The 25,480-nt window shown below is 42.6% G+C and overlaps 2 protein-coding genes and 1 non-coding gene across 6 annotated transcripts; 1 reads left to right on the top strand and 2 right to left on the bottom strand.

Annotated features, from left to right (window-relative positions):
* Window positions 1-323: 323 nt before the first annotated feature.
* On the bottom strand, window positions 324-397 carry trnai-aau (transfer RNA isoleucine (anticodon AAU)). The gene has a single exon. It is a non-coding gene; the product is annotated as a tRNA-Ile (tRNA).
* A 3,290-nt stretch (window positions 398-3,687) lies between these two features.
* On the top strand, window positions 3,688-5,215 carry cox14 (cytochrome c oxidase assembly factor COX14). Its single transcript, XM_023795396.1, has 2 exons — window positions 3,688-3,806; window positions 4,770-5,215. The coding sequence occupies exon 2, from the start codon at window positions 4,780-4,782 to the stop codon at window positions 4,945-4,947; it is 168 nt and encodes a 55-aa protein (XP_023651164.1). The 5' UTR covers window positions 3,688-3,806; window positions 4,770-4,779; the 3' UTR covers window positions 4,948-5,215.
* On the bottom strand, window positions 5,199-23,774 carry cers5 (ceramide synthase 5). Of its 4 annotated transcripts, XR_002836201.2 has the most exons (11): window positions 23,046-23,769; window positions 13,756-13,861; window positions 13,473-13,603; window positions 11,307-11,364; window positions 10,907-10,957; window positions 10,185-10,277; window positions 9,124-9,252; window positions 8,881-8,987; window positions 7,573-7,729; window positions 7,104-7,264; window positions 6,114-6,251 (listed from the first exon to the last, which is right to left on the bottom strand). XR_002836201.2 is itself a non-coding variant. In XM_023795394.2 (10 exons), the coding sequence occupies exons 1-10, from the start codon at window positions 23,216-23,218 to the stop codon at window positions 6,090-6,092; spliced, it is 1,167 nt and encodes a 388-aa protein (XP_023651162.1). In that variant the 5' UTR covers window positions 23,219-23,767; the 3' UTR covers window positions 5,199-6,089. The 4 variants fall into 4 exon arrangements, 2 of the variants coding, with proteins under 2 accessions (XP_023651162.1, XP_023651163.1); XM_023795394.2 differs by lacking the exon at window positions 7,104-7,264 and having other exon boundaries at window positions 5,199-6,251; window positions 23,046-23,767; XM_023795395.2 differs by lacking the exons at window positions 7,104-7,264; window positions 23,046-23,769 and adding an exon at window positions 22,804-23,010 and having other exon boundaries at window positions 5,199-6,251.
* Between the last annotated feature and the right edge of the window lie 1,706 nt (window positions 23,775-25,480).

The raw sequence follows: 25,480 nt of genomic DNA, 5'->3' as shown, positions 1-25,480 counted from the left end.
GTTACACCCATTCCCCAGAAAGAAGTTCAAAATTCGCTGAAAGATAATATGTACTTGCATTTTGATTCCAAGCTGTTCAAACGCCCAAAACGAAGGAATTAAATCTGCTATAACTGTAAAAGAAATATCTAATATGTCCGGTAATATTCGGACTGAAAAGTCTTACTGGGTGACCACTGTCAGTTAGTAGTCATGTTTTTATGTCTTCTTATTATATTATAAATGCATAATAAAAATGCTTTTTTTATCTGAAAGTTTCCAGCACCTCAAAGTGTAACATAAAAGTACAAAGAATTGTACAAACCAAGGGAAAGAAAAGTTATTGGCCCGTACGGGGATCGAACCCGCGACCTTGGCGTTATTAGCACCACGCTCTAACCAACTGAGCTAACCGGCCATCTCGTAAATAAGTGTCTATTTAACATTTACATAATAAGATGTTATTATATAATGTTAATATGCAGATGTCCATTTGGAGGTTCTGAGATTTAAGGCATTGATGTTAAAACATCTGAGCGAAAGACGTCATTCGAGTCTCATTCGGATTCATTCCCCGGCTTCAGCTTCAGCCCGAATCCAAACGAGGTCCGAATGATTTTGTAAGAACCAGAGCTAAGCCACAAATCCCCGCTACGCGTCTGGTAATAAGTAATTAAATTTCTTTCTTTTCATTCACAGGAATTATTTGAAATAAACCTGTGAATTTATTCTTGAGGTCTAAGCAGTGACTCGCACTAAAATCTAAAATCACCACTGTAATGAACCATTTAAACATTGCGGTTGCTGAGTGAGGATGAAGTATGTTCCTTCGCAGTACCCGTATTTTGGCATTGTCTTCTTCGTTTGCGTTCTTACCCTGATATTGACTGTGAAGATCATTAACACCTTTTTTTGATAATTGAGGTAAAGTGTAATACTGTAAAAACACTTTGTAATTGGTTTGACTTTGATTTGACAGTAACTTTATTTTTTAAGAAAAACTTACAAACTTGAAGACTTGCTAGCAGACATCCCAACCTGCAAAAACTCATTTCAGGGAGGTCCCCCCCCCCGCCAAGAAGGGAAATTACTTTATTTCACACAAGAGAATTTCTACATTGGCCATATGTATAATTTTTTGTTAATTAATTTTTTCTAGTCAGCACACTAAATTTCGAAGGCTCCACTGAACCGATAACGTCGGTCCTCGAGAAGTTAAATAAAAGCCGGCCCGCACTGAAATCTGATTGGCTTATTTTGCTAAGTAGACCAATCAGGATGCTGTCTGTCTAGCACGGGCTACATGAACAGGCACACACGCAGGGATCCATACATACGCACGCTCTCTCTCTCAATCTCTCTCTATCACATTCCGTCGTGCGCGCGATTTTGTGAAGTGCGCGATGGACACGTTACTGTCTCGCGCGTATGCTCTTGTGTGCTTGCTCTAGTTTCCGGGACATTTTATTCAATTTGCGGGCATCAGGGAGCCGCTATCAATATGCGGGAGACTCCCGGAACTTCCGGGAGACTTGGGATGTCTGCTTGCTAGCCACTTAGCATTTGTGGCGACTTTGCTAAGGGAGAAGGAAGTGGTCATATGCGGTGATTAACACTGGCAGGATTTCTTGCCACTTGCGCGTAGTATCACATCTTCTGGGTCTCGTTTTTTTATCTATTCGTTTATAGCTATCCGTAGGTTCCTGTGAATTACATATGAATCTTTCAAACACTTGGCTAACTGGTTTATTACAGTTGGTTGTGTCAATGACCAGGGGCTTTGCTGGAGATTTTGGGCCCTATGAAGGGATATTATATTTGGCCCCCCAGTCCAGACCAATCCAGTTATTTTACAAATTTTTTAGGCCCCTGTCACTCAGGGGCCCTTGGAATCGTCCTAACTTTCCCCCACCTTAAGGGGCCCCTGTTCATGACTACAGTTAATATTATGTAAACAATTAAATTGCTTATCTGGGAACATTACTATATGCATTAATTTTAAAAGTGTGCATCAAATGATGTTTTGAAGAAGGGCATATACAGTAGATATAAAATGTGTGCACATCCCTGTCAAAATGTCAGGTTTTTGTGATATAAAAAATAAGATCACAATAAATCATTTCAAAATGTTTCCCACCTTTAATTTGACTTATAACCTGTACAGTTCAATTGAAAAACAAACAAATCTGTTACGGGGAAAGATATAAAAAATAAAAAAACATACAATAAGTTGGTTGCATATGTGTGCACACCCATAAACTAATACTTTGTTGAAGCACCTTTTGATTTAACTACAGCATTCAGTCTTTTTGGGTACACAGCTGCCATCAATTAAAGTAACTCTGATGAACCTCAAATAAAGTTCTGCTGTCCTAGTCGGATTTTCCTAACATTTACTCTGTTACATCCTACAGCAAAAGCCATGGTTCACAGAGAGCTTACAAAGCATCAAAGGGATCTCAATGTTGACAGGTATCAGTCAGGAGAAGGGTACAAAAAATTTCCATGGCATTAGATGTACCATGGAACACAGTGAAAACAGTCATTATAAGAAGTGGAGAAAGTATGGGACAACAGTGACGTTACTGAGAACTGGACATCCATCCAAAATTGATGAAAAGACAAGAGGAAAACTGGTCAGGGAGGCTGTCAAGAGGCCTACAGCAACACTGAAGGAGCTGTAGGATTTTCTGGCAAGTACTGGTTGTGTACTACATGTGACAACAATCTCCCATATTCTCCACATATCTGGACTGTGGGATAGAGTTGCAAGATGGAAACCTTTTCTTACAAAGAAAAACATCCAGGTCCAGCTGAATTTTGTGAAAAAAAAAATACATCAGGTCTCCCAAAAGCAAGGAGGGAAATGTGTTATGGTCTGGTGAAACCAAGGTTTGACTTTTTGGCCACAATTCCAAAAGGTTTGTTTGGTGCAAAAACAACACTGCGCATCACCAAAAGAACACCATACTGTAGGATCACACACACACACCCCCAGCCAAGACACATCCGGGTAACAAGACGAGGGAAAGACTAACATTTCAAGTTATATTATTTGGAGATCTGGGGAGCCCTGGAAGGAGAGCGATGTATCCCCACCCTGGTCCGAAGATGGCACATTTCATGAAACATACTTTTCAACATTACAAGTGCATTTCTCAAAACAGTTCATGCATATAGCACAACACTGTAGTTTAGCTGCAAAAGCCTGTAACAATTACCTTGTCTTAAAAGCAAATCATTCCACCAATGAATTTGTCAGTGTCACCAAAATGAAAAGTACAATCAGCATCATTTTAACCATGAGTCAAAAAGTTTAGATAAATTGTCAAAATGTCAGTGTAAGCATGCCCCTGAGCTCCACAATGCTGAATGATTGTCCATTCCCACTTTCTCATTGTCATTTTTCATTAGTAAAGTTCATACGTGTGAGCTAATAGTATCATTCGAATCTCATTCGGATTAATTGCGGGACTGAGCTTCAGCCAGGAATGAATCCAAACGAGGCCCGAAGGATTTTGTAAGAACCAAGAATAAGCCCGAATGCCCCGCGACCCGTCTGGTAATAAATTTCTTTCTTTTCATTCCCAGGAAGTATTGGAAATAAACTTGTGAATTTATGATTGGCACTAAACTCTAAATCACCACTGTAGGGAACCTTTTAAAAGTTTTTGCTGGCAACAACCAGATGCTCTTGGTATTGCAAAGTGTGTCCCTTCGGAGTACCCGTATTTTAACATCGCATTTCCGCCGTGGGCTGCGTCTTGTGTTTGCGTTCACCCTGACATTGACTGTGAAGATCATTAACGCCTTTTTTGATAATAGAGGTAAAGTGTAATACTGTAAAAATACTCTGTAATTGGTCATTAGTGTGGCGTGCACTTTGATTTGACAGTAATTCTATTTTAAAAAATAAAACACTACTTGAAAACTTGCTAGCCACTTAGCATTTGTGGCGACTTTGCTAAGGGAGAAGGTAGTGGTCATATGCGGTGATTAACACTGGCAGGATTTCTTGTCACTTACGGGTAGCATCACATCTTCTGGGCCTCGTTTTTTATCTATTCGTTTATAGCTATCCGTAGGTTCCTGTGAATTACGTATGAATCTTTGAAACATTCGGCTAACTGGTTTGTTACAGTTGGCTGTATTCATGACTATGGTCAATATTATGTAAGCAATTAAATCATTTATTTGGAAACATCACTATAAAGTTAGCACTTGCATTGTATTTTAAAATAGAAGCCGTGTGCATTGAATGACATTTTGAAGACGCGTATATAGCCTCTTCATGGCGACATACGTCGTTGGTGGGCTGATAAGTTTGAGATATATTGATTGCTCATGAATGCAGACCTTCACCCGATCTGTATCTAAAGACTGGAATGATAGTTCAGCTAATCACACTGCAATGCAGCAGAGTCATCTAGCTTAATGTAACATAGTGGTTCTCAATGTTGTTCCTGGCACCCCCCTCCCTGCCCGAATGTTTTCATTCCAGCTCTACTTTAATCAGGCTCATATGGTCCTTATTAGGCTAAAAAATGAATGTGGCGGGTTGAAAGCATCGAGTTGTAATGAAAACATAACAATATCCTATGATCGTGTATTACGTGTCGCATAGGGACATTCATGTTTCATTGGCTTCTGCTGTTAGACTCGCTAATTGATGCTTAGATGGAAGGAGTGTGTGCTTATATTGTGATATGAATGCCATACCTGAATATGATTGGCACTGCCTGTTAGATTGTCCTGTGCCACTTGTTTAAAATTCCGTTTGTCGTCGGTAGGAGCGTCACCATGGTTACGGCAAAGAGGCTGGCGGACGTGGGGTACCGCGTGTTCTCGGGCTCCATGATGCTGCTGACGGTCTATGGCGGCTACCTGTGTGTTCTGCGAGGATACCGCTACATGCAGAAGGAAAAGGCGCTCCGTTCCGCGGCAGAGAACCAGACGGAATCGGACTGAGACGCCCAACGTCGACCTGCACAATCTGTGTAAATGTATTATTATTTTTTTTTTTGCATGTTTTTACTTTGCCTCTGTAAAGGTAGAGTCAGACATGAACTCTCTTGGGCAAATATCGAGAAGTAAAGAGTGAAGCCGTTTGTACAATAGCCAAGCTCTCAGGATCTTTGTGAAGATGTACCAGTAACCATGGACTTCAGTGGATGTTCAAAATGAGTGTATAGCAGGAGAGCATAAGGACCTAAATAAAATTAGATTGATAAAGGTGGCATTTAGTTTAATGTGTTTAATCCATAACAAAAGCTCTCACACAGGGGTGACAGCATTAAAAATATTATTTTAAGATGTGGACCAGCAACATACACGTCCAGGTTGATATTTAAGAAAAATATCGACATGGTATGTATTAATCAAGATCATCCTCCTCCAGCAAAGCCAGTGTCTGCTGGATTTAAAATAAAAAAAAAAAAACACAAAGAACATAAATTAGCAGTTGATTATCATGCAGTGAGGTGACATCCCCATCCAAAGGTTGATAATATTGAAAACAATTATGAAGCGAGGTAGGACAAAAAGCCAACATGCCCAGAGTCAATCCAGCTCTGCAGTTACTCATCAGTAATGCACATCATGTTGATTGACACGAACACATTCAGATCTTACTAAAGCAACATGGGAATTTACTTTTCGAAACTGAGATTTGACCCAAGCAAGAATTACAATATTAAACATTTTAATAACCTTGTGCTGAAAAAGACAAAACGAAGACGACAGCATCATAATAATAATAATAATAATAAAAAAAACTCAAGTACATTTGACCAATAAGAGGGAGGAAATCCCCCCTGACTTCAGTAAAAAGTGAAGTGAGAGACGACATCAATTCATTTTTCATTTTTGGGAAATGTCCTTCCTTTTTTTGGTTTCCACAGCTATCTTTAACCTCATTGCCTTTGCACCCATCCTTTTTGTCCATTGTTGTACTCCATGCATTCTTTTTTTCAGTCTTGAAATTGTGATAGAGGGGTGGGTAGAGGTTTAAAGTGTTCAATGAGGCTCAGGACTGTCGAATAGAGGGAGGCACCGACATGGAGAGAAGGTGTTTCGTCCGAGGATCCACTGGAAGGGAGGTGTGCTCTGCCTCACTGCTCCCCCCAGGAGCCATGGTCCTGTGCCCACGCGGCCGTGACGGAGTGGCCATTGGTTCCGTTCTCGCCCTTGGGCGACGGAACTGTCTTGTCCTTAGTGATCTCTGTTTCCTCCTCTGAGCTGCTCTCTATGTCACTGCGGTCATCCTTAGATACCTGTCAGCAGTAGGGGAAAGGTTAAAATAACAAGGGAGACCTGATGTGAGAGCGCCATACCAAAAGGGAAAAAAACTATTCTGCTTTTTTTTTTTTAATATGAATCGGTTAAAAGAATCACAGCAGGGGTAATAAGTTGACAACTGCTGGGGGAATATACACCAAATATATGGAATGGAGGGGGGTGTGATCAGTTCTCAGAACTACTGCTCTAAGGGACTGCACAACAATATTCATATACAACATATATTACTGATGAATTTTTTGGCCAAATTCAAATCAGACCTGTACAATTTAACAATGCTTTCAAAGGCATGTGTTTTTTGGGTTACAATCCCATTTTTTGGTTAAATACAAAAAAAAAAAAAATCTATCCTGTGTCACAAAGCATACAAATCTTTAAATACACCCCGATGAGAAACCTGTATTTAGAATAAATTAAGATTGTGGGCATTATTAATCACAAAGAAATACAAGATGTTCTAATCTTCCAGTATAAAAATAGGACCATAAAAACCATAAACCATCACTGTACTTCTCCCTAAAATATCACCTGGCATTGTTTGTGGGAAAAATGGCTAGGCCATGGGGCAGGGTTGCTAGGAGACGTGACCTCATACTGTACAAACATAAAATTCCTAGCCAGTGTGATTTCTGCCACAAGGTGGAGTTGTACCATTAGTGACAGCTGGCTAGGTGCTTCAGCGTTGAAGCAGGGGAAGGCAACAATGTGAAGTGAGAAAGCTTTTTTTTTTTTTTTTTTTTTTTAAAAAAAAAAAAAAACACAATTAGCCAGTTACAGCTGGTGATCTAGAACGTCAGAGGAGTGGAAGCACAGAGGGTCAAACTTACAGCAGGGCAAAAGGCAGAAGCGAATGCTTTAGGCTCCCCGAGACCAAGAGAGAGAGAGAGTGCCAGAGCTAAAGGAAGAGCGAGTGAGGACAGGTCTCAGATAAGAGACAGAGACAGAATCCTTGCACCATCGGGGAGGGAAAGGGAAGGGAGACCCCTCTCTGTGGAGAAAGAGCAGGCAAGAAGGAGAGAAGGTGAAACACCACACGGAGATTAGCAAGAAATTGGACAACAATAAGCAAGTGTTTTAGGTGTAATAAAATACTCTATCTTGTGTAACTTATGAGAAATTATACTATTTACTCAAACTGACCCATAGCCAAAACCCTCAGGAAAACCTGCTTCCTGACCAGCAGATTACTACTGAAGTGAGCAGACTGCCGCCCAGTATTAATTTCCTAAAGAAATCAGAGCCACGATGAGGAGCGGACATGTGGAGACGGAACGTTCCGACACGCTGAGGCATTACCTTTCCACGCAGCATGGCTTTGAAGGCGATGCGTGCGATGAGGTACGACCAGATGATGTGCAGGACCTGGAGGACGAGCAGCAGCCCGTTGAAGAGCCACCAGGATGGGTAAGGACCGACGATGGCCCAGCTCTCGAAGAGGGTGGTGTTTAGGATCCTGCAGCACAGACGAGAGTCAGCAGCTGTGGAGGTGCTCTCCAGAAGGACTACGTCCGAATGTAACCTCATTAATATCTGTATTAAAGCTGACTTCAATCTACATCTTCAATCCACTCATTCCTTTTACATAGTGCCCCATGCTCAACCCAACGCATGCTCTAAACGGTTGCCATCCTTCCTGTCGACAAATTTTACCATCCACCCCCAACCCCAGCACTCGACAAATTTCATTGTGAGTTTGGGTTTCGACTCATTGACCAATAGGGTGTGACGCAAAACCATTTAAGATGCTCTGTTCTAAGCCTTGATGTCTTACTCTGTAAAGATTATCACCGAGACATTGACAACTCCCCAAAACACTACCACTAATCTCTTTCACCTTCCCTTCCCTAAAAACATGCATCATCATCTTCCTGTAAATTACTGCATAATTATAATCAAGCCCTCCTTAGTTCTGAAATTGTGTCAGTCACATCTATTTCAGTTAATCGGACTGCATTAATTTGCAATGCATTTAATTTCAAATTAAGTGGGGGAAAAAAAGTCACGGCTCCTTGTGTTTCCTGTAATTTGCCATTTAAAAGTCCATTTGGGAGTAAATTAATAAATTAGTAAGCTAGTGAGCTAGTGGGGATGTGCTGAGTCTCAGGTTAGCTGTGTGATTGTGTGACACCCCCTCACCCCCCCGCAGAGATGGATTTCAGTCCGTCGCAGCTGCACGATCTTCAGCCTAAACCCAACCCGGACAGCAAGCGCAGCTGCTCAGGTTACTGCCATTCTGGCTATTGCACCTTCCCCTGTCTCGCTAATGACACAAACTTCAGAAACACACACACATTCGCCTGCTGAACAGTCTGCCCCCTCCCAGTCTTTAGACTAAAAATTCAAGACTCATAACTCTGAAACTACACCTACTTATCGCACATTTTTCCTCCATGCCAGTTTGCACAATATTTCCCAACCAATTAGGTAGTTAAGTATATTTCTTGCCTATGTTGTAATGTTTGTGTGTTGATATTTATTTTCTATTTATTACTTTTTCATTTAGTGACTTATGAGAATGACATTTCACCTCAGTATACGACTCTGTGCATTAGATATATGACGTCAACAATAAATGATATTTGGACACACAGTGGCCGCTCTCACCAAAATGGGTAGATGACAAGTCGTGTGGTGACGAAGACCATGCCGAACAACACGAAGAGTGAGTCACAGAGCCGCTGGTACTTAGCATAGTTAGCCAGCTTAGCAGACTGACAAGGAGAACAAGGGGGGGGGAGATTGTATATCACTGAGACATGAAACTGTCATTCTGCAAAGTTAGAACAAATAAACTGAGAATTATTTGTGAGAGCTAGTGGATTTCTGAGGCAGCGGAAGACCTCTCACCTCCAGAAGGAAGTCCGAGGCATCGTGCACACACATGACCAGGGTCCCCACTCGTACCATGTTATTGACATAAGAGAAACTGATCAAGCTGACTGTTGCCAGGTGATGGATGAACATGATGAGGAAATCCTGTGATGGGCAGAGGGGAGAACAGAGAATGACATCAACATTCAAGTCAACGGGTAGTTAATTACTAAGCATGAACAGGTTCTGGGGCACGTTTTTGTCCCTAATGAACAGTTCTCCTACAAAACAACCCAACCAACCAGTTTTGTACTTGTCAGTGCTGATGTGGGAGGGGCTTCATTGTGCTTGGTGAACAGCGAACCTGTGTTTCTAACACAGGAGCACTTTGTCCTTCATTCTGTAAGTAAATAATCGTACAGTTCTTTCCTGCTTCACATGCACTTTTATTTGGACCCCAAGAGAAGGGGAAATATTTATCTGACATTGTCCTACAGTTTCTGTAGGGCATAACGCTCGTTTCATTTACAAATTGTATGTTTTCTTTGAAATGCAAGAACTAATATTTATCCAGAGAGCAGCATCACTGACAGTCATTTCCCTTAACTGGCACTTCCTCTTCCCAAGAGCAAAAACACAAAGTTCAATGGAACATCTGAGAGAAGCGCTTTTAAACACTGCACCCTCTCTATGGGAACGCTAACTGACTTTGTCCCTCATCCGTTTCTAATCTGCATCATTCTATAGTTAACATCCAAAGTATCGGATAACAATTGAGCAGTGAGCGTGAGATGCCAGCTCATAGGCCCGTGTGCACTAAACCACACAGCAGAAAGGGGGGGGGGGGGGGGCAGCCACAGGTAACCCAGCCCAGAGAAGTGGCTTTTGCAAAGCAACAGCGATTACCTGCTCACTTTAGCCACGCAGCTTTGGGCATGGACTAAATAAGCAATTTCTGGGATAAGCACCACCGGATAAAGGAAACATCAGGACACCATCGCAAAAACACCCAGCCCTCCATCTTAAGCAGACAGAAAAAGCATCCCCCAGAGGTGCTGTCCCATAATCTGCCTGCAGGGGGCAGTTACCCATCTCACCTTCCTCTTGATGTCTCTGAACTGGGAAAACATGAGTGACCAGTAGAAAGCCAGTTCAGTCACGTAGTAGTAATAGAGCCCCGGGGAGAGGACCTGCGATGGAGGTAGTTAAACAAACACAGTCAAATGAGAGCGGCACACGTGTGTTATTCCAGAGGAGGCCTGCCTTTCGTGACTGGCTACATCCCGATCAGGTGACGGTTTCTGTCATTCTCACGGTTGCAATCTCTGCATTCTGTATTCTGATTTACATTTCCTTCCTTGTCCCTCTCTCATCCAAAGCAGCTTATAACTTACGTTTACATTTGATTAATTTTACCAACCTACATTTTTTACGGAAGTAGGCTCAAACAAGTCACTGTAGAAATTGGGGATTAAGGGCCTTGCTCAAGGGCCCAAAGATGAAATCACTCTGCCGATCCTGGGTTTTGAACCCGTGTCCTACTGATCACAGCTCTAACCCAAAGGGCCTCACACTGTCCCCACAACTGAATATTCTACTGGAGCTCCTGGGCCCCTCTGAGGGACACAACAACAGGGGCTCCTCCAGGGACTTGAACTAAAAACATTCCGGTGATGAGCTCATGTCCTTAACCACTATAACCCCTGTTGCCTTTATTACTATATTAGTAGTAATAAGTAAGGGAGAAAGAGCAGCAGCTCCCTGGAGATACGGACATTGCACAGTCTACAAACAAAAGCATGCAGATTTTAAAGCCCACCTGATAGGGGTAGTTATGCCAGCATTTTCGCGTGTCCCACATCCAAGGAGACTAAAAAAAATATATAAACAAAAGTCATTAATATGAGTTAATTTATGGGAATAAATACATGCAAATAAATGGCACTTTGCAAACTCAGGAATTATCAGTCTAGCAAGGCATCACAGACAGAGACACACCTCAGAAATAGATGACAGATGATTATATCTTGGCTGATGCATTCATACCGTCAACAGCACGTCTTTTTAAATTCCCTTATGTTGGAGCGACGCCAAGCTAGGCTGAGCTAAGATTTGACTCAGGTGCAGGAATCTACTTTCTCTCACTAACTTTCCAATCTCAGCTCTGTGTAAATTGACGCACCCTTTTCATCTGCACTGTGGGGAAAAGTTCAGCTCACCTGCCATAGGAACTGAATTCCATAGGTAAATATGAACAGGTAGAATGTAAACCTCCACCTGAAAATAACGAGAAAATAAAAATGTTTGTTGGAAACAGAGAACAACACCTAGGGAAAACAAAAGCATCAATTACTTTGACATTTTTCTTCCAGGATGTTTATAAAACAAAGTCCAGGCTTGACCTGTCTCGTTGATACAGATGAGGAACATAATTTGCTGAACTAAGTAATGCCCTCTGGCGGGTCTTGCTGGGTTTTCAGTAGCAGTACTGTCTTATTCAAAGGGCAGGCACATCGAATCAGGAAGTGTGGGGCAGGAGAACATCAGAGAAGCTGCACATCAGGCATTTCAGAAATGTTAGGGATGCAGAAAATGCCCAGCTACCCCCCTCCCCCCAAAAAAAATAAAACACTACACACAAGGGAGAACTCATCACGCAGAAAAGGGAAGGTATGAACAAGCCGAACAGCCCACTAACCACAAGACAGGCCAGGTCTCATCCTGGTTACAAACTTCTACCCTCATACTCTTCCGAGTCTCTTTTCTTTTTGCTACGGAAATGGCAAAGTGAATCGATAGATCCCTCTTCTGGGCAATCAATCTTCATCGCTCTGCGTGGTGTTTTGACTCCAGCATGGGAGATAAATTTTAAAAGAGGTGCACAGAAACCTGGAAAACATCCATAACATGCATTTTCATCCAGGGCCTGACCATGTTTGGTAGTCTCTTATCCAGCTGGCTCCATCTATAGGATGGGAGGTGTGTTTTCGATATTGTCATCAGAATGCTACTTCAAGTTTTCAATAATTATATACTCAGTGGCCAGTGTGTATCAGGTACCCTAAGCTCCACTCGGCGTGGGGCTGTTGTTTTTGCACTTTCGGCCATTCTCTTCTGATCTCTCTCAATAAGAAGGTGTTTACAGCCACAGAAATGCCATCGACTGGATGTTTTTCTTTGTTTATCGCACCAATCTCTATAAACTCCAGACTCTGTGGTTTGTGTAAATCCCAGGAGGATGCCTGTTTCTGAGAAGCAGAACCACCACGTCTGGTACCAACAATCACACTACTTTCAAAATCAATTTAATCAGATGTCTTAAGGCTGCTTTATACTTAAGCATAGAATCTATGCTGTAGATACCGTGCAACCGCGCACCCTAAACTGCCTACACCGTAGCCTGATGTGCACCTCCACAAAAATCTAGTGACTCATTGCGGCGATTCAGACCACAACAGCCTTGATCTGTACACATTTTAGCATCGCACTTCTTCCTATACAAATATTTTGTTGTTTCCAGTTAAGGGGATTATAGTACGGTGCAAGTTTGTTGCTAGCCTGTTAGTTACCACGCAAAAAAAGGAGTTCAAAATAAATAAATTTCTCACAAACCCATCTATGACTGACTATGAAAGTGATTATGTTTGGCTCAGGGAGACCATGCATCAGCGACCGTGAACTTTAAACTGATTTTTAAATGTATACTAGATAATCTTGAAAAGGAACAATCATTAAAATTGCAAAGCTTGCTAAGTTTATTTCCTATGACAGGGTAAAAATGTTTTAGCAAATCTTAAACTCCCTGCACTCAGCCCACTACTGTTTTGCTGGTGTAATTTCAGTGCGACACACACACCGGTGTATAAGTATAATTGCTCGCAGTGGGGTAGGCCACAGGGTCAGCTCTGTGTGGGATCGATGCAGGAGTGTAATCAGCTATAAGCCACACAGTAACTGAAACTCTTGAAGAAGGATGGCTAGGGGGGCTGGGGGGGGAGCAGTCTCTATAAATTGTTGCGAATTTTGCGCGACGGTCTTATCAAAAAGGGCAATCTGTTAAATTTACCAAGGTTCCCCTTAGGTAAATTTGTCAATGGGTCCCTGCCATGACGGGCCTGGGGGGGGGGGGATGCCTCTGATCGCCGCCTCTGCGCCTGACCATGTTTTTTTGCTGCAATGATTCAGTTGCGGCCACATGATTCGCTGCTTCGAGGAGCAGGCTGTTTGTGTAAACGAGCAGGTGTACCTAATAAACAGAGAAAATATGCAGGCAGGGACGCAACGTGCAGCAAAATGCATCTTTAGGTAAATATATGAAGCATATCTCAGTCAAAGTGAGGACACAAGCTGGGAAACGCAAAGCCAGGCAGCGGTCCGGTGCTTACATGCTCTCGCAGAACTTCGTAAGGGTGCCGGGTTTGTCCTGGTTGCGCCGATGCCGGAACCAGCGCTGCACTTTGCGCACCTCCCAGTCTAGCTGCTTGGATAGGCCGTTGAGGCGATGTGTGTCAGGGTACTGGCAGATAAACGCAGGGGGGTGGGGGTTAAGGGTAAGCACAGACCAACCAAAGGCAACATATATATAGTAGGACATGGAGGAAAGTAGAATCCAGCTGGCAGAGTGACACCTCAGTCGTAGGGAATGTGAGCCACGTGGCTGACCGGTACCTTTGTGATGGATGTAAACACTTTTTCCAGGACGGCATTGGGCTGGGCTCGCCTGATCGCCTCTGCTTGGATCCGCAGCATGTAGGCGCATGGCCTCGCGATGAATCTGCACACAAGGGGGGATGGGGGCATTCAACACGCAGGTGCAAGGTGCAAAGACGCCCTGCCATTAACGTGCAGCAGCCCCGAGTAGCCGTGTCACTGGTATCTACTAGCCATGCCTTCCCACATGTCACGCTCGCCGCGGAACACGGGCTGATCTTCATGGGGTTGGCTTTGAAAGGCGGAGCCGTATGGAGGAAGCAATGAAAAGGATGATGACTGACAGTAAAATGAAACACAATAAACACTATAAGCCTCAGACTAGTTAAAATTGCACTACTCCTTATGACTTTCTCTTACTACACACTCGCTGCAGTCACAGGTCTAGGAGAAATCAGGATGTGGCAGGTATAGCCCACGAAGACTAAAAATAATAATAATAAAAAATTGGGTCAGTGGTTTGAAAAACCAGAATTAGGAGGAAAAAAGAAAACGCACATGGCAGGCTGAAGTGCACAGGTCATATTCTGTTTTACTACGTTGCCCATCTTCCGTGCCGTTTTCAAGCGATAAGAAAAGACGACGCACGCAAGTGAAAGGAAAAGGCCAACAGTGGGAGGAGTCTGCCTCAACGACAGGTCCTGTCAGCTGAAAACATGGCGTTAAAACACAACAGGTCCCGTCAGTTGAAAACATGCCGTTAAAACACGAGAGGTCCTAAAAGGCATCTAGAGAGGAAGCTCCTCTCAAGCCAAAAACATCACAAGGCCGCCATGACCGGGCGGACGGGGTTTATGGGCACGGGATCAGAAACGGTAAAGGAAAACACCTAGTCCCCTGTGGAGTGGGACATGGGGTCATGCGTAGCTGCCGTGTTCGGTTATAATGCGATTACAGCTGAAAATCGGAAACAGAGGTTCAGTGTCTCAGGAGGACAAAAGCAGATCTAGTTAGTCTGGCTCATTCCAACAGATTGCCCTACCTCTCCGTCTTCACGTTTTATTTCTCTAAGCCTGCAAATCGAAAATTAGAAACAAGCTCCCACAAATGAAGTGTATTATTACTAAAACCAAAAACGGCATTTTTGGTATCTTAGGTCATACCGCTGGATCACCCATCGCTTACCTGCAATACTGCGAAGCCAAATCAGACCCTCTGTGAGAATTTTCCCCCCAACAAAATGTATGAAATTCAATTAAAAATACTGACAGAGACTTCTGGAAATGGCCTCATTTCTACACATCCTTTTTAATGCATCAGCAAGAGAGTTATTGTACGTGTAAAACAAAAACAGAATTATCCGCTGTCTGCACAGCGAGATGTGAGAAATGTTTTCTGTGACCATGTGGGCGGTCAGATTTCTCCTGACATTCTTCAGATGTAAATGTGACCATATGCACTGAACGCTACCTTGACTAATGATTACCAAGTGCTGTAATGTGCTTTTAATACGTTCTGTCAGACTGCCTGAATCGACTGACTGTACAGGCCCAGTATAAATAATAATATAGTGGATTGCATGTATGATAATGAATAAATCAGGAAATGCCATACAAACAAGTGACATTCGCAATTATTACAATGGGAACTGTGAACAGTAGACTTATACTAGGTTTTCTAGAAGAAATCATACTTTGATATCAATTTTTATATCCGAAATTTAGAGACTAGGGTGTCATCTGTTTTTTTACTTCGTCTTATGTATCCCTGTCATTTTAAGGTCAATCGATGGGCCTAAACAGTCTTTGTCTACCAATTTACAAGGAGAGAGACCCTCGTCAGAGGCGCGCCGTATACCAGCTGTGATCACATGACCAGTTCTGCTGCCTCGGTGCGTATGATCCTCGTAATTATCCCGTCTAACTGTTAGAAGCTCTGCTCCAGAACCAACAGGTTAACCTTTCTCCCCTGTGTCCACGGGAATAGTCTGGCCCCAGAGGAATGACTGTTGTGAACAGGTTCTCTTGGCGACGGGCCGAAGACCAGGGCAAGACTAATTAAATGCCAAGTGCGTACATATGCCTTGGCAGTGCTGACACGCCCAAACTGTTCAGGTCAAGGTCTGGAAAAGAGGAATAAGCATATAAAATGCATCCATTTCATTAACTATAGTGTGAAATCCACAAACCAATCGTTACCACACAACCCATTATCTGCAGGTTTAATTTCGGGTTAATTAAACAAGTAATTTCACAGCTAACTTGGCACTGCTAAGATCAGTCTTTAATTGAATTCAGATTACTTTCATATATTCATCCATATAGCTAACCTGTAAGCGCAAGTTAGGACACAAGACCAGTTTGATATTATAGTGTTGAATGTTTAACTGCAGAAATGCCAGCAGACAACAGAGGCGAGGAAATTTGGGGCAGATGTGGGAACAAGGAAGCTTGGGTGGAGGGGAGGGGGAGGGAGGATCCAAGGCTTACTGGCTGCCCACCCAACCATTCACAAGTCAGAATTGGTTTGGTCATCCAGTGGTATGAGGTGTGATCTTAACTCAGGGATCAGGTGTTTGATGAAATTTGATCGACATTCATATATACATACTTCATCACATACGTCGGCAACAACACCGTCAGGTTCATTTGAACAGTAAACTAAAACCAACTATGGTAATCCACAGTAAATCAGTAGGACTCCCGCCTAGCTTTTAGCCCTAGGTGAATTCCCTACGCAGCCTGGCAGACAGCTCCATGCAAATAATTCCATATGTATCCCAGGAATAACGAGACGACCTGCATCCTGCGACTCGCCAGCCCACCTGGGATGGTCCCCTTAACCAGCCGAGCAGAGCCAGGCAAGCAGAGACCAGACAGCGGATCCGTAACTGCGGAGCAGAGTTATCCGGCACCGCATCCCATATTTAACAGGAAGCCAGCAGTGGGACGTGAGAATGGGTGTGATGTGATGAAACATTCCTACTTCTGGTTATGATTCCTGCTTCTGGTTATGATGTGCAGAGTTTTGAATTCGCCCTAGGGCAAAGGGAGTGCAGTTTATACATGCAATGTCTTCAGTACTCTGATGCACAACAACAATATCTACTTATTTATGCCCTGTGTGTGCGTGTATGTGTGTGCGTGTGCATGTGTGTTGTACACATTACATTGTAGGGACCATACAATGTGATATATATATAAAAAAAAAAAACTTCTGACATTGTGGGGACCATAAAAAAAAAAACTTCTGACATTGTGGGGACCATTTTTTCAGTCATCACAAGGGAAAACTTAATTTTATAAAAATTTGTGACTGCAATCAAAAAACAAAACATGCCAAGAGACCTGTATTTTGATTGGTTACTTATGGTTAATGTCAGGCTGGTTAGGGATTAGGGTTTTCATTGGTGAGATTAGAGTTTTTCTCATAGAAATGAATGGATGGTCCCCACAAAGACATGAATACAAACGTGTGTATGCGTTTCTGTACTCAAACAGCATCAAGTCACCCAAGGTATGCAATATAATGAAACTGTAGGAAACACCTCCTGGGGATGGTATTAAATGGATATGTCTGCTTCCATAGTTCAGAGATGATTCATCAAATAAAAATTTCAACCCGGCCAAGAGCTGGAAGCATTTCCTTACGTGTTATGTTACCTCCAAGGAAGAAAATAGTAGTTTCTTTAGGATTTAGAAATGAATCCTACACTCCATTTGTTTGTAACAGTTTGTTAAAGTGCCACTGTCTATAGCCATTAGGGCTCATTATTTATTCTAAGTGTCATATTAGATTACAATTATTTTCATGCTTTTCTCTGATCTCCACAAGCAACAGTATAGAGAGATAAAATAAAATAAACAGCTGCACTGACTGCATTCTTTAGTGTATAATGTTATGCGCGCACGCGCACACACACACACACACACACACACACAAGCAAGCTTGACTATGATAAGCAGCTGGAAATTGGATGGATGTATACTACACTTTAATAATCAAAACTGGGACCCTATATTACGGTCATCATTACGGTCACCTTCGAATTTCACACTTTGCCAATCCTGTGTGACCTCCTGCCTTCCTCCATACTTGCCCAATGCCACCAATGTCATCCTTATAAATGGTCACAGGCCACCAAGCCACTGGGCATCAGATCAGGTCCGTTCCTGAAGAAGTTAACTGAATGTTATAGAATGACGGACAACCTACCTATCTAACAGGAGTACCACGATCTCACATTACTGCACGACATTCGACTTCAACAAATACTGACATGTTAACAAATGCCAGCTAAGTCTGCAAAAACCTCAACTGAAATTAAAAAACAGTTCCAAAGCTTCGCTCTCTACCCCCCAAGAAACTCACCATATATATTTACATCCTCTCTTTCAGGGAAATTCCTTGGCATTCGCTTATATTTCCAAATGCAAACTAAATGCAAGGCTTATTCAGCATATAAATTAAGTCACGTGACTGCATATACAACTACATTTATGTTCACCGTGCCAAAACGGAAACCTCCCCGAACAGGACATTCAAGCCTGTCGCAATTTCTGCAATCTTACTGAACCTGAAGTGGAGTGAAGCTGTCATAACTGGCACTTCAGGAATTTCAGTACAACAGTGTTTTTTTTTGCATAGTGTGCTTTATCGATACTGAACTACCGTACAAACCAACAAAACGGGTAAAACAAAACCATATAAATTAAACCTGGAAAAAACACGAGAGTCAATCAGTGGGAAAACTATTGGTTTAAATCAAAATATATAAGTGTGATAGGAAATGACACGATATAAGCCACAGTATTTATTTGTAATTTTTCTAAATGTTTGAGTGGTCGTGTGATTCACGTGCATGTATGAAGTATACGGATAGAAGATCTAACGTATGGGTATCAGCAACAGGGGAAGGCAAGTCAACAGATCAGGCCAATAGCAGGAGTAAGTGGAGTTTCTGCCCAGCAGACATGTGACAGGTCTCGCAAAGGTGGGAACAAGCAGTGGGAAACTGGGCATCGGGCACAACGGTGCCCACATCAGCCCTGGTGAAGGGTTTCGTCGGCCAGCAAACCTATCACTTTCAATCCTCATTGATGACATTTTCTGTGCTGGGATGTTTCCAAATACCAGTTATTTATATGACAGATGCCCTGTGGGCAGTATCGTAGCTAGCAGGGTGTATCTAGCTAAGGGGCTAGAGGGTCGTTATTACTCCGGAAATGAGCAGCATATTAATCACTCCGACAGCATGAATCATAGGAGCCAAACAGCATCTGAAAGTCATCCAGATAGCCAAGCTGTTAGGATCAATCACATACTGTCTGTTCAGCCTGCTTGCTGCTTTACTTACTGCAGGCAAACGATGTCCTCACTCTGCCAACAGTAAGATAGAGAAGCCTCAAAACCCTCATTAAGTCAAGAATCCAGTAGCCCAACCCCGAAACCACAGTGGGTGAAACTAAAGTGAGCTGTCCATCTTGGCCTGGATTAATCTAACAGGATGGGGGTAACACCTGCAGACCATCAGAAGCACTAAATAAGGTGCCATCTCTCCTACCATTTTCTTCTGCTCTGGGGCAGCAGAACTTGAATCATAGTGCAACACCATTCTCTACCCTTAAGCTGGTTTACAGCAGGCACAATTTGATCTGTGGCTAAACTGGTCACTGCCTCAAGTCAAAGCACGTAACTCAACAGGGAATCAATCAACATGCTAAAGAGCCAAGGATAAAGTTCCTAGTCTTGTACCAAACTGCCCCAAAATGGTTGCTTCTACAGACCTGTATTTTACCCCCAGAACATAAGGACAGCTTAATTTGAATAGAGCGAAATTTACATGACGGCTCCTCACATGTCCTTGCAATATTATCTTGATCTGATGAGCAGAATATGCAGTAGTCTGCTACAATACTGTGTTCAATGCCAGTAGGTGTGTTAGACCTCCTCAAACCCAAATACCACACAGCCTAGTGAATCGATCATTAATCTAATGAGCCGTTTAGAAAAGATCTACGAGAAGATAAAGCACTCAGGCAGCGGGAATGGCCACATTAAATGCGCCATTAATGCGGGTGCAGGGTGTTCACTCTCGGTTTTGGGTGACTCCCTTGGCGGGGCTGGCTGACGCGACCATCTTAGAGGACAACACAGGAGGGGCAGGATGAATTGGGGACGAAAAGCGCCGTGACAACAGAGAAGGGCACCTTAGACGCTGCGTTAATGTCTCCTGTTACGAACAGGGCGTCCTCCTGTAACCTTAGTGCCACACGTAGCAGGAAGCCTGTGCTTTCAGCTCTAATTAACTAATTCAGTTAATTGAGAAAGTATCGTTGCCCTCAAAAGCTTAATTTTCTCATACTGAAAGATTTGACAATAACTTCAAACACAAAACAGATGCCCACGCAGTAAAAAAAAAAAAAAAAACATCATGTATACATGGCTTGTTGGGTTAAGAGGTATGACAACTTTGAGCTACATAACATGGGGTTATTTTCAACAAAAAGTAGTTTCTCTCAGCATTAGAGGACAAGTGGATGAAATAAGACGGTTTAGTGAGTTAGTTCAGTACCTAGCATGTGTGTGCGTGTGTGTACACAAAATTCTGTTTGGTGTAGCATCATCAAGTCCGTAAGGGCATCTGCGTAACCCTGTTCGGAAATGTCCCCTCACCAAAGACTCCTGTTTGTCTCCAGGAAGCACAAAAAATCCATCAGTCCATTCTGCAGACAAGCTATTCTGAAATACCATGCTGGGGGGGGGGGGCAAATTATGAATTAGTGTAAAAAAAGGGAAACGGAAAATGCCAGGAGCGCTACCCTCACCTGTTCACCCACTCTGAAGCTACAAACGCTTCTGGCTGAACAGTGCAACCTCAGATATTTATCTGCTTCAAATACTAACAAACACAAAACAGTGATGACATTACACACGCCCACCCCTTCTTCCCTAACCGCTCATCCAGTAAAGGGCCGTTCTGTTAGCCGGAGCCCCTCCCACGCAACATGGGACACAAGGTTGGCAACCACCCTGAGTGGGACACTAGTTTAAATTATACATAGATTTTTAACATCCTAAATCAAACAATGCGAATCAGTGTGCGCTTCAGGAAATGCTGACAGTCGCTAGGGCAGGGCTGGCCAATCTTATCCACAAAGGGCCGGTGTGTATGCAGGTTTTTGGGATAACCTGTAGGTCAGCTGTTCAAACCCAGGTGCGAGGACTCTTCAGCCAATCAGTCCTCTAATTGGTAACCTAATTAGGAAGTTGCCGTGAAAACCTGCATACACAGCGGTCCTTTTGAGATATGACTGGCCACCCCTACACTGCCACATCATTTACATGGCTGTCCTGCCTAAACATAACCAAAACAAAGTAAAAAGCAACAATAATAAAGCAACATATTGTTTGCATACAGTTAACGTCTTTGGGGTTTTGGGCATTGGGAAGGTGGGGGAGGGCAGGGACGTTTTGAGAGTGTATCTACAAGCCTCCTGTGCACCTGAAATTAATAACTAAGGGTATAAAGCAAATTTGGGGTATATTTGAAAGGACAGGAGACCCAGTGGTTCAGTTCTTGTAGAGACACGATTTTATTCATGTTAGAGAGCAACAGGGCTTTGTAAGCTGCTAGATTTGACTCATTAGGGTCCAAAAAGTTTATCTGATTACTTTTACTGTGACATAACCTACCAGCATATTGCATAACATGGGAATATTACCAAATTCATGGCTAGGCCTGGTCTTTGACAGAACAGGGTCAAAAACCGCTGTGAAAAACAGACCTTGAGTGACAAGTGGTTGTAAGAGATTTTTTTTTTAACCAGTCAGTAAAATGATGGTTTAGCAACAATCATGGCAAAGTAATGTAAAATGAAGCTGGTTCATTACTGCATATACAGCCTCAGTAAGTAATAATGACCACAAAACCAGGGCTGAAGATTGATGTCCTTCCCCAGGATTTGCCGGACTGGAACATTTGACCTCTTTGAATACTGGAAATAAGGCAGGTTTTACATAAAACAATAATACGTGATATTTATCTCAACTGAAAATCTAAGTGGCAGAGAACAGCAATTAAATATTTGCCATTTCATAGCTCCGGTTCAAGAGTTATCCAAAAACTGTAATACAAAACTGTACGTCTTCTATACTAAAGTGTTAAAGTTAACATCTTCATAAACGTTTCTACCATGCCAACGGATCTGCAAATGGATGAACTGGAAAAAACCAAGAGGCCACCAAGTACATTGGGGCGCAGGTTTGTGTCTGCTACCGGTGTGCTGCCCCTTCAAATTGTTAGTCACGCAGAAAACATCCAGTTCAATCTTCCGAGGCTATAAACACACTTCATTAGAAGTCACAAGTCACTTATAAAACGATCTAAAAGGTATAATATATTACAGCCACATGCTTACAAGACAGTAGTTTGCAGTTAGGAGTTTGAAATCAACATAACACTAGTGATTTGGGTGGGATGAGCACGGATTTTTCATTCCTTATACGATTAAATCTAGATTTCATCATATCAGGATGAAGCCCTTCCGACTCGATCGCAGATCCAGCCCATTTTAAAAAAGGTGTAGATCTTAATCAAAAAGAAACCGTGAACGTCAACGGTTTGTAATTACATGCCCGATCACAAGACAGCGAAGCATGGTCTGCCCATCTGACAAGGGAAAAAAACGACGCATGGTTTCAATTTATTGACGACTCCAGCACCCACAATCAAAGTCTTTATTTATTTAATCTAGATGGCAACATTAAAGTTAAAGCAACCTAAAGATACACGGTAAACTTATGCTGGAAAACCATACTGGAATACTGACATAATTCAGGAATTATAAGGATGCGTTATATGTAATTAAAAGAATACGATGACCGTCGTACGGTGTCGCCCTAATAAGAGATACCGGCCCGCAATATGGGATTGTCGCCTCGGATTGCCTAGATTTCCTATCAGCCATGTGATGGTGACATGTACCTCGCTGATAAGTTGCTGGTTAACTTACATCACCCCAAGTCAAGAAAATATGACTGGCGAGTTAACCACGATCTCCATACCTTCTTCACAAGCCGCACGACTCTTTTTTTTGTTGTTCAACAAAGCTGACTGCCCTGCTAAACATCCAGGGAGGATCACTGATTCCCAGCCAAATGAAGGACATAATTAACGAGCGGCCCCGCACATGCTGGTTAGTATAAAGGGAAAAAATCGGTTTCATTATATGTGAATGAGGGCGCACACGTTCCTCGCGGCGGTGCCCGGGTTCGGTCGGGTTTCCCCCCGCCCAGCCGATACATACCTTTCAAAAAGTATCCTGACAACGAAAATGAGCGCAGCCAGCGGCAAGGCGGAGAGCAGATGTACGGCTTTAGGGTACTCCACTCCGGGTGCGGGGTCCGCAAGGTCCGCCCAAGTCACATTATGAGGAAGCCAGAACCTCTCGTTCCAAAACCAGGCTGAGAGAGTAGCCATGTTGAGCAGAAAGGAAGACAGGGGTTCGGAAGAAGAGTACCAAAAGAAAAAGCCGAGAGGGGAGAAAAAAGGCAGAATCGCCGCCCCCTTTTTCGGTTTCTTTCTTTCAGCCGCGCGGATGAGCAAAGAGGTGTTTCTGGCAGCGAATTAAGGAACTGGAAGGCCCCACCCACACCGAAGAGGCGCCCCCGACCGGCGCTGGCGTCTAGGTGCGAGGGAGTGCGGGCGCGCGCGCCGCTTCTCCGCGGGGCTCCTCCGCCGCCACGTTAGGCGGCCCCTGCTTTCTCTTTTCTGTAGGCTGGCTAGATCGCCTTCAGGAACATGCCCCTAAAGGGTATGATTCATTTCTGATGCCGATCCAGGCAGTGTCGGCGACGGAGCTCGCGGCTAACAAGCAGGCTAGTTTAGTGCGACGTCGGACGCGGAGCGCTCCAGAACGAAATCCTTATCCCGTGATGGTGATACTTTAATCTGCATAACAAGGAAATGTCTACTGAGGTGCATTTAAGGTGGATTTTGTAACACCAGTGAGGGAGGAAAAACGGTGCAGCCTACAACTCCCAGTATGCTTTACTGGGGTACTCATGAAGCATGCGAGAGAGGAATAAATAGGGTGCCGAACGCTGTTTCCAAAGGTGTTGAACTAAACGTAATGACAACTGGTTACGCAGTATATTGCTGAAAGTGATGTATAGTAGGAACAAATGCAGACCATCCTAGAAATCAATCGGCTAATTATAAGTAAAACAAAAGGTTTTTCATAAGACCAACAGGTTGTGTAGCTCAGCGGCTTTGTTTCTTGGAAAATTTAATAATATGCACATGCACAAACGTGCCAAACGTGAAATGGCTGTTAAAATAGCTGTACTTGAAAATTACCAAGTTGTAGACCATATATGACCGACACACACGTTACAAATTTTTTCAACAAGTCGACACAACCATCCGAGAGCTTTTTTTTTTTTTTTTAAAGCTTCTTTTTATTTTGCTAGTCTTTGAAAATAAGGGGCTGTTCCGGTACTACATTCTGCTTGTTTCAAATTATAGACCTCTGATATTATGTGTGGAATGCATGTATTGCTTTGGATTCCCAGCTGAAATTTACGTGCCAAAGCAAGATAAAGGGGTACATTTGCGAACCTTTCACTTGATTTGATTTTTGTAGGTCACATAATACTAAAAAAAAAAAAAAAATGAGTAATAAAACACAAACTAGTAGGATGTCGATGGTAGACAGTCTACCAACTCTCTATTTAACTGTGCCAAGGTGATTTTTCTCCACAGGTTTGATTATCCAGTGCTACATCTGGTGTTGTGTATGTGCATGTTTGACATTTAGCTATGAAAAGAATATTCAAAACCAAATAATAAAAAGAATTAAAATTGTTTTCATTTTTCGCCATGACACCCCCAGCGTTTGCACAGACTGTATGTATAAATCGTCCCACTGAGATAAGTTTTAATAATGGTCCCGTGTAATCGCTGCCAAAAAAAATTATATGCAACTACCACAGGTGTTCTCACTGAAGGCTTCGGTTATAAACATATGTAAGGGAGACTCAGGAATTAAAATTATATTTATTGTGAAAGAAAATTAGTCTTTTTTCCGTGGTCTCACGTTTCTGTAAAGGATGATATATTGTTTTAAAACCATGTGTTCAGGTAGCGTTGTGCCTAAGGATTTGGTCCACAGAGCCAAGTCGAAAGACACCTGTCCTGGATCTTATTTATGTAAAGGTTCTATTATTTATTTATTTATTTATTTGTATGTCTCTTTTTTCCATTAGTCCTGCGTTAAAATTTGGTTTTACATTAACGTGCATTTACTCATTATTGCCACTAGATGGCATTATACTGCAAGCTTATAGAAAAGTAAATTGACACAATAGGACATGATGTGCATCCTATCCGTAGTGTTCTCCTCCCTTTTGCCCTATGCTGTCTATAATATGGTCCAAATTCCCTATGATAGGCTATTGGATAAATAGTTGGATGATGATTGGACACAACTTTCATGAGTAATAACTGAAAAAAAGTTTATATTTTTGTTTCCATTGTAGCCCCCACAGTAGCTCAGCATGTAATGCTATAGCTTCTCACTTCAGAGGATGGGGGCTTCAGTCCTGTCCCTGTGTGTTTTCTCCTGAAGTCCAAAAAAAAAAAAACATGCATTTAGATGAATATGTTAATCTAAATTGTCTTTAGTGCTCACTACAGCTCTGTACTGGATAAACTTTTATATAAAAAAACAATCTTAAGCTG

Source organism: Paramormyrops kingsleyae, chromosome 8 (genome assembly GCF_048594095.1).
Source record: "Paramormyrops kingsleyae isolate MSU_618 chromosome 8, PKINGS_0.4, whole genome shotgun sequence".
NCBI classification, from domain to species: domain Eukaryota; kingdom Metazoa; phylum Chordata; class Actinopteri; order Osteoglossiformes; family Mormyridae; genus Paramormyrops; species Paramormyrops kingsleyae.
Note: the sequence above shows the minus strand (reverse complement) of the source record. Positions and strands in the feature narration are given on the sequence as shown.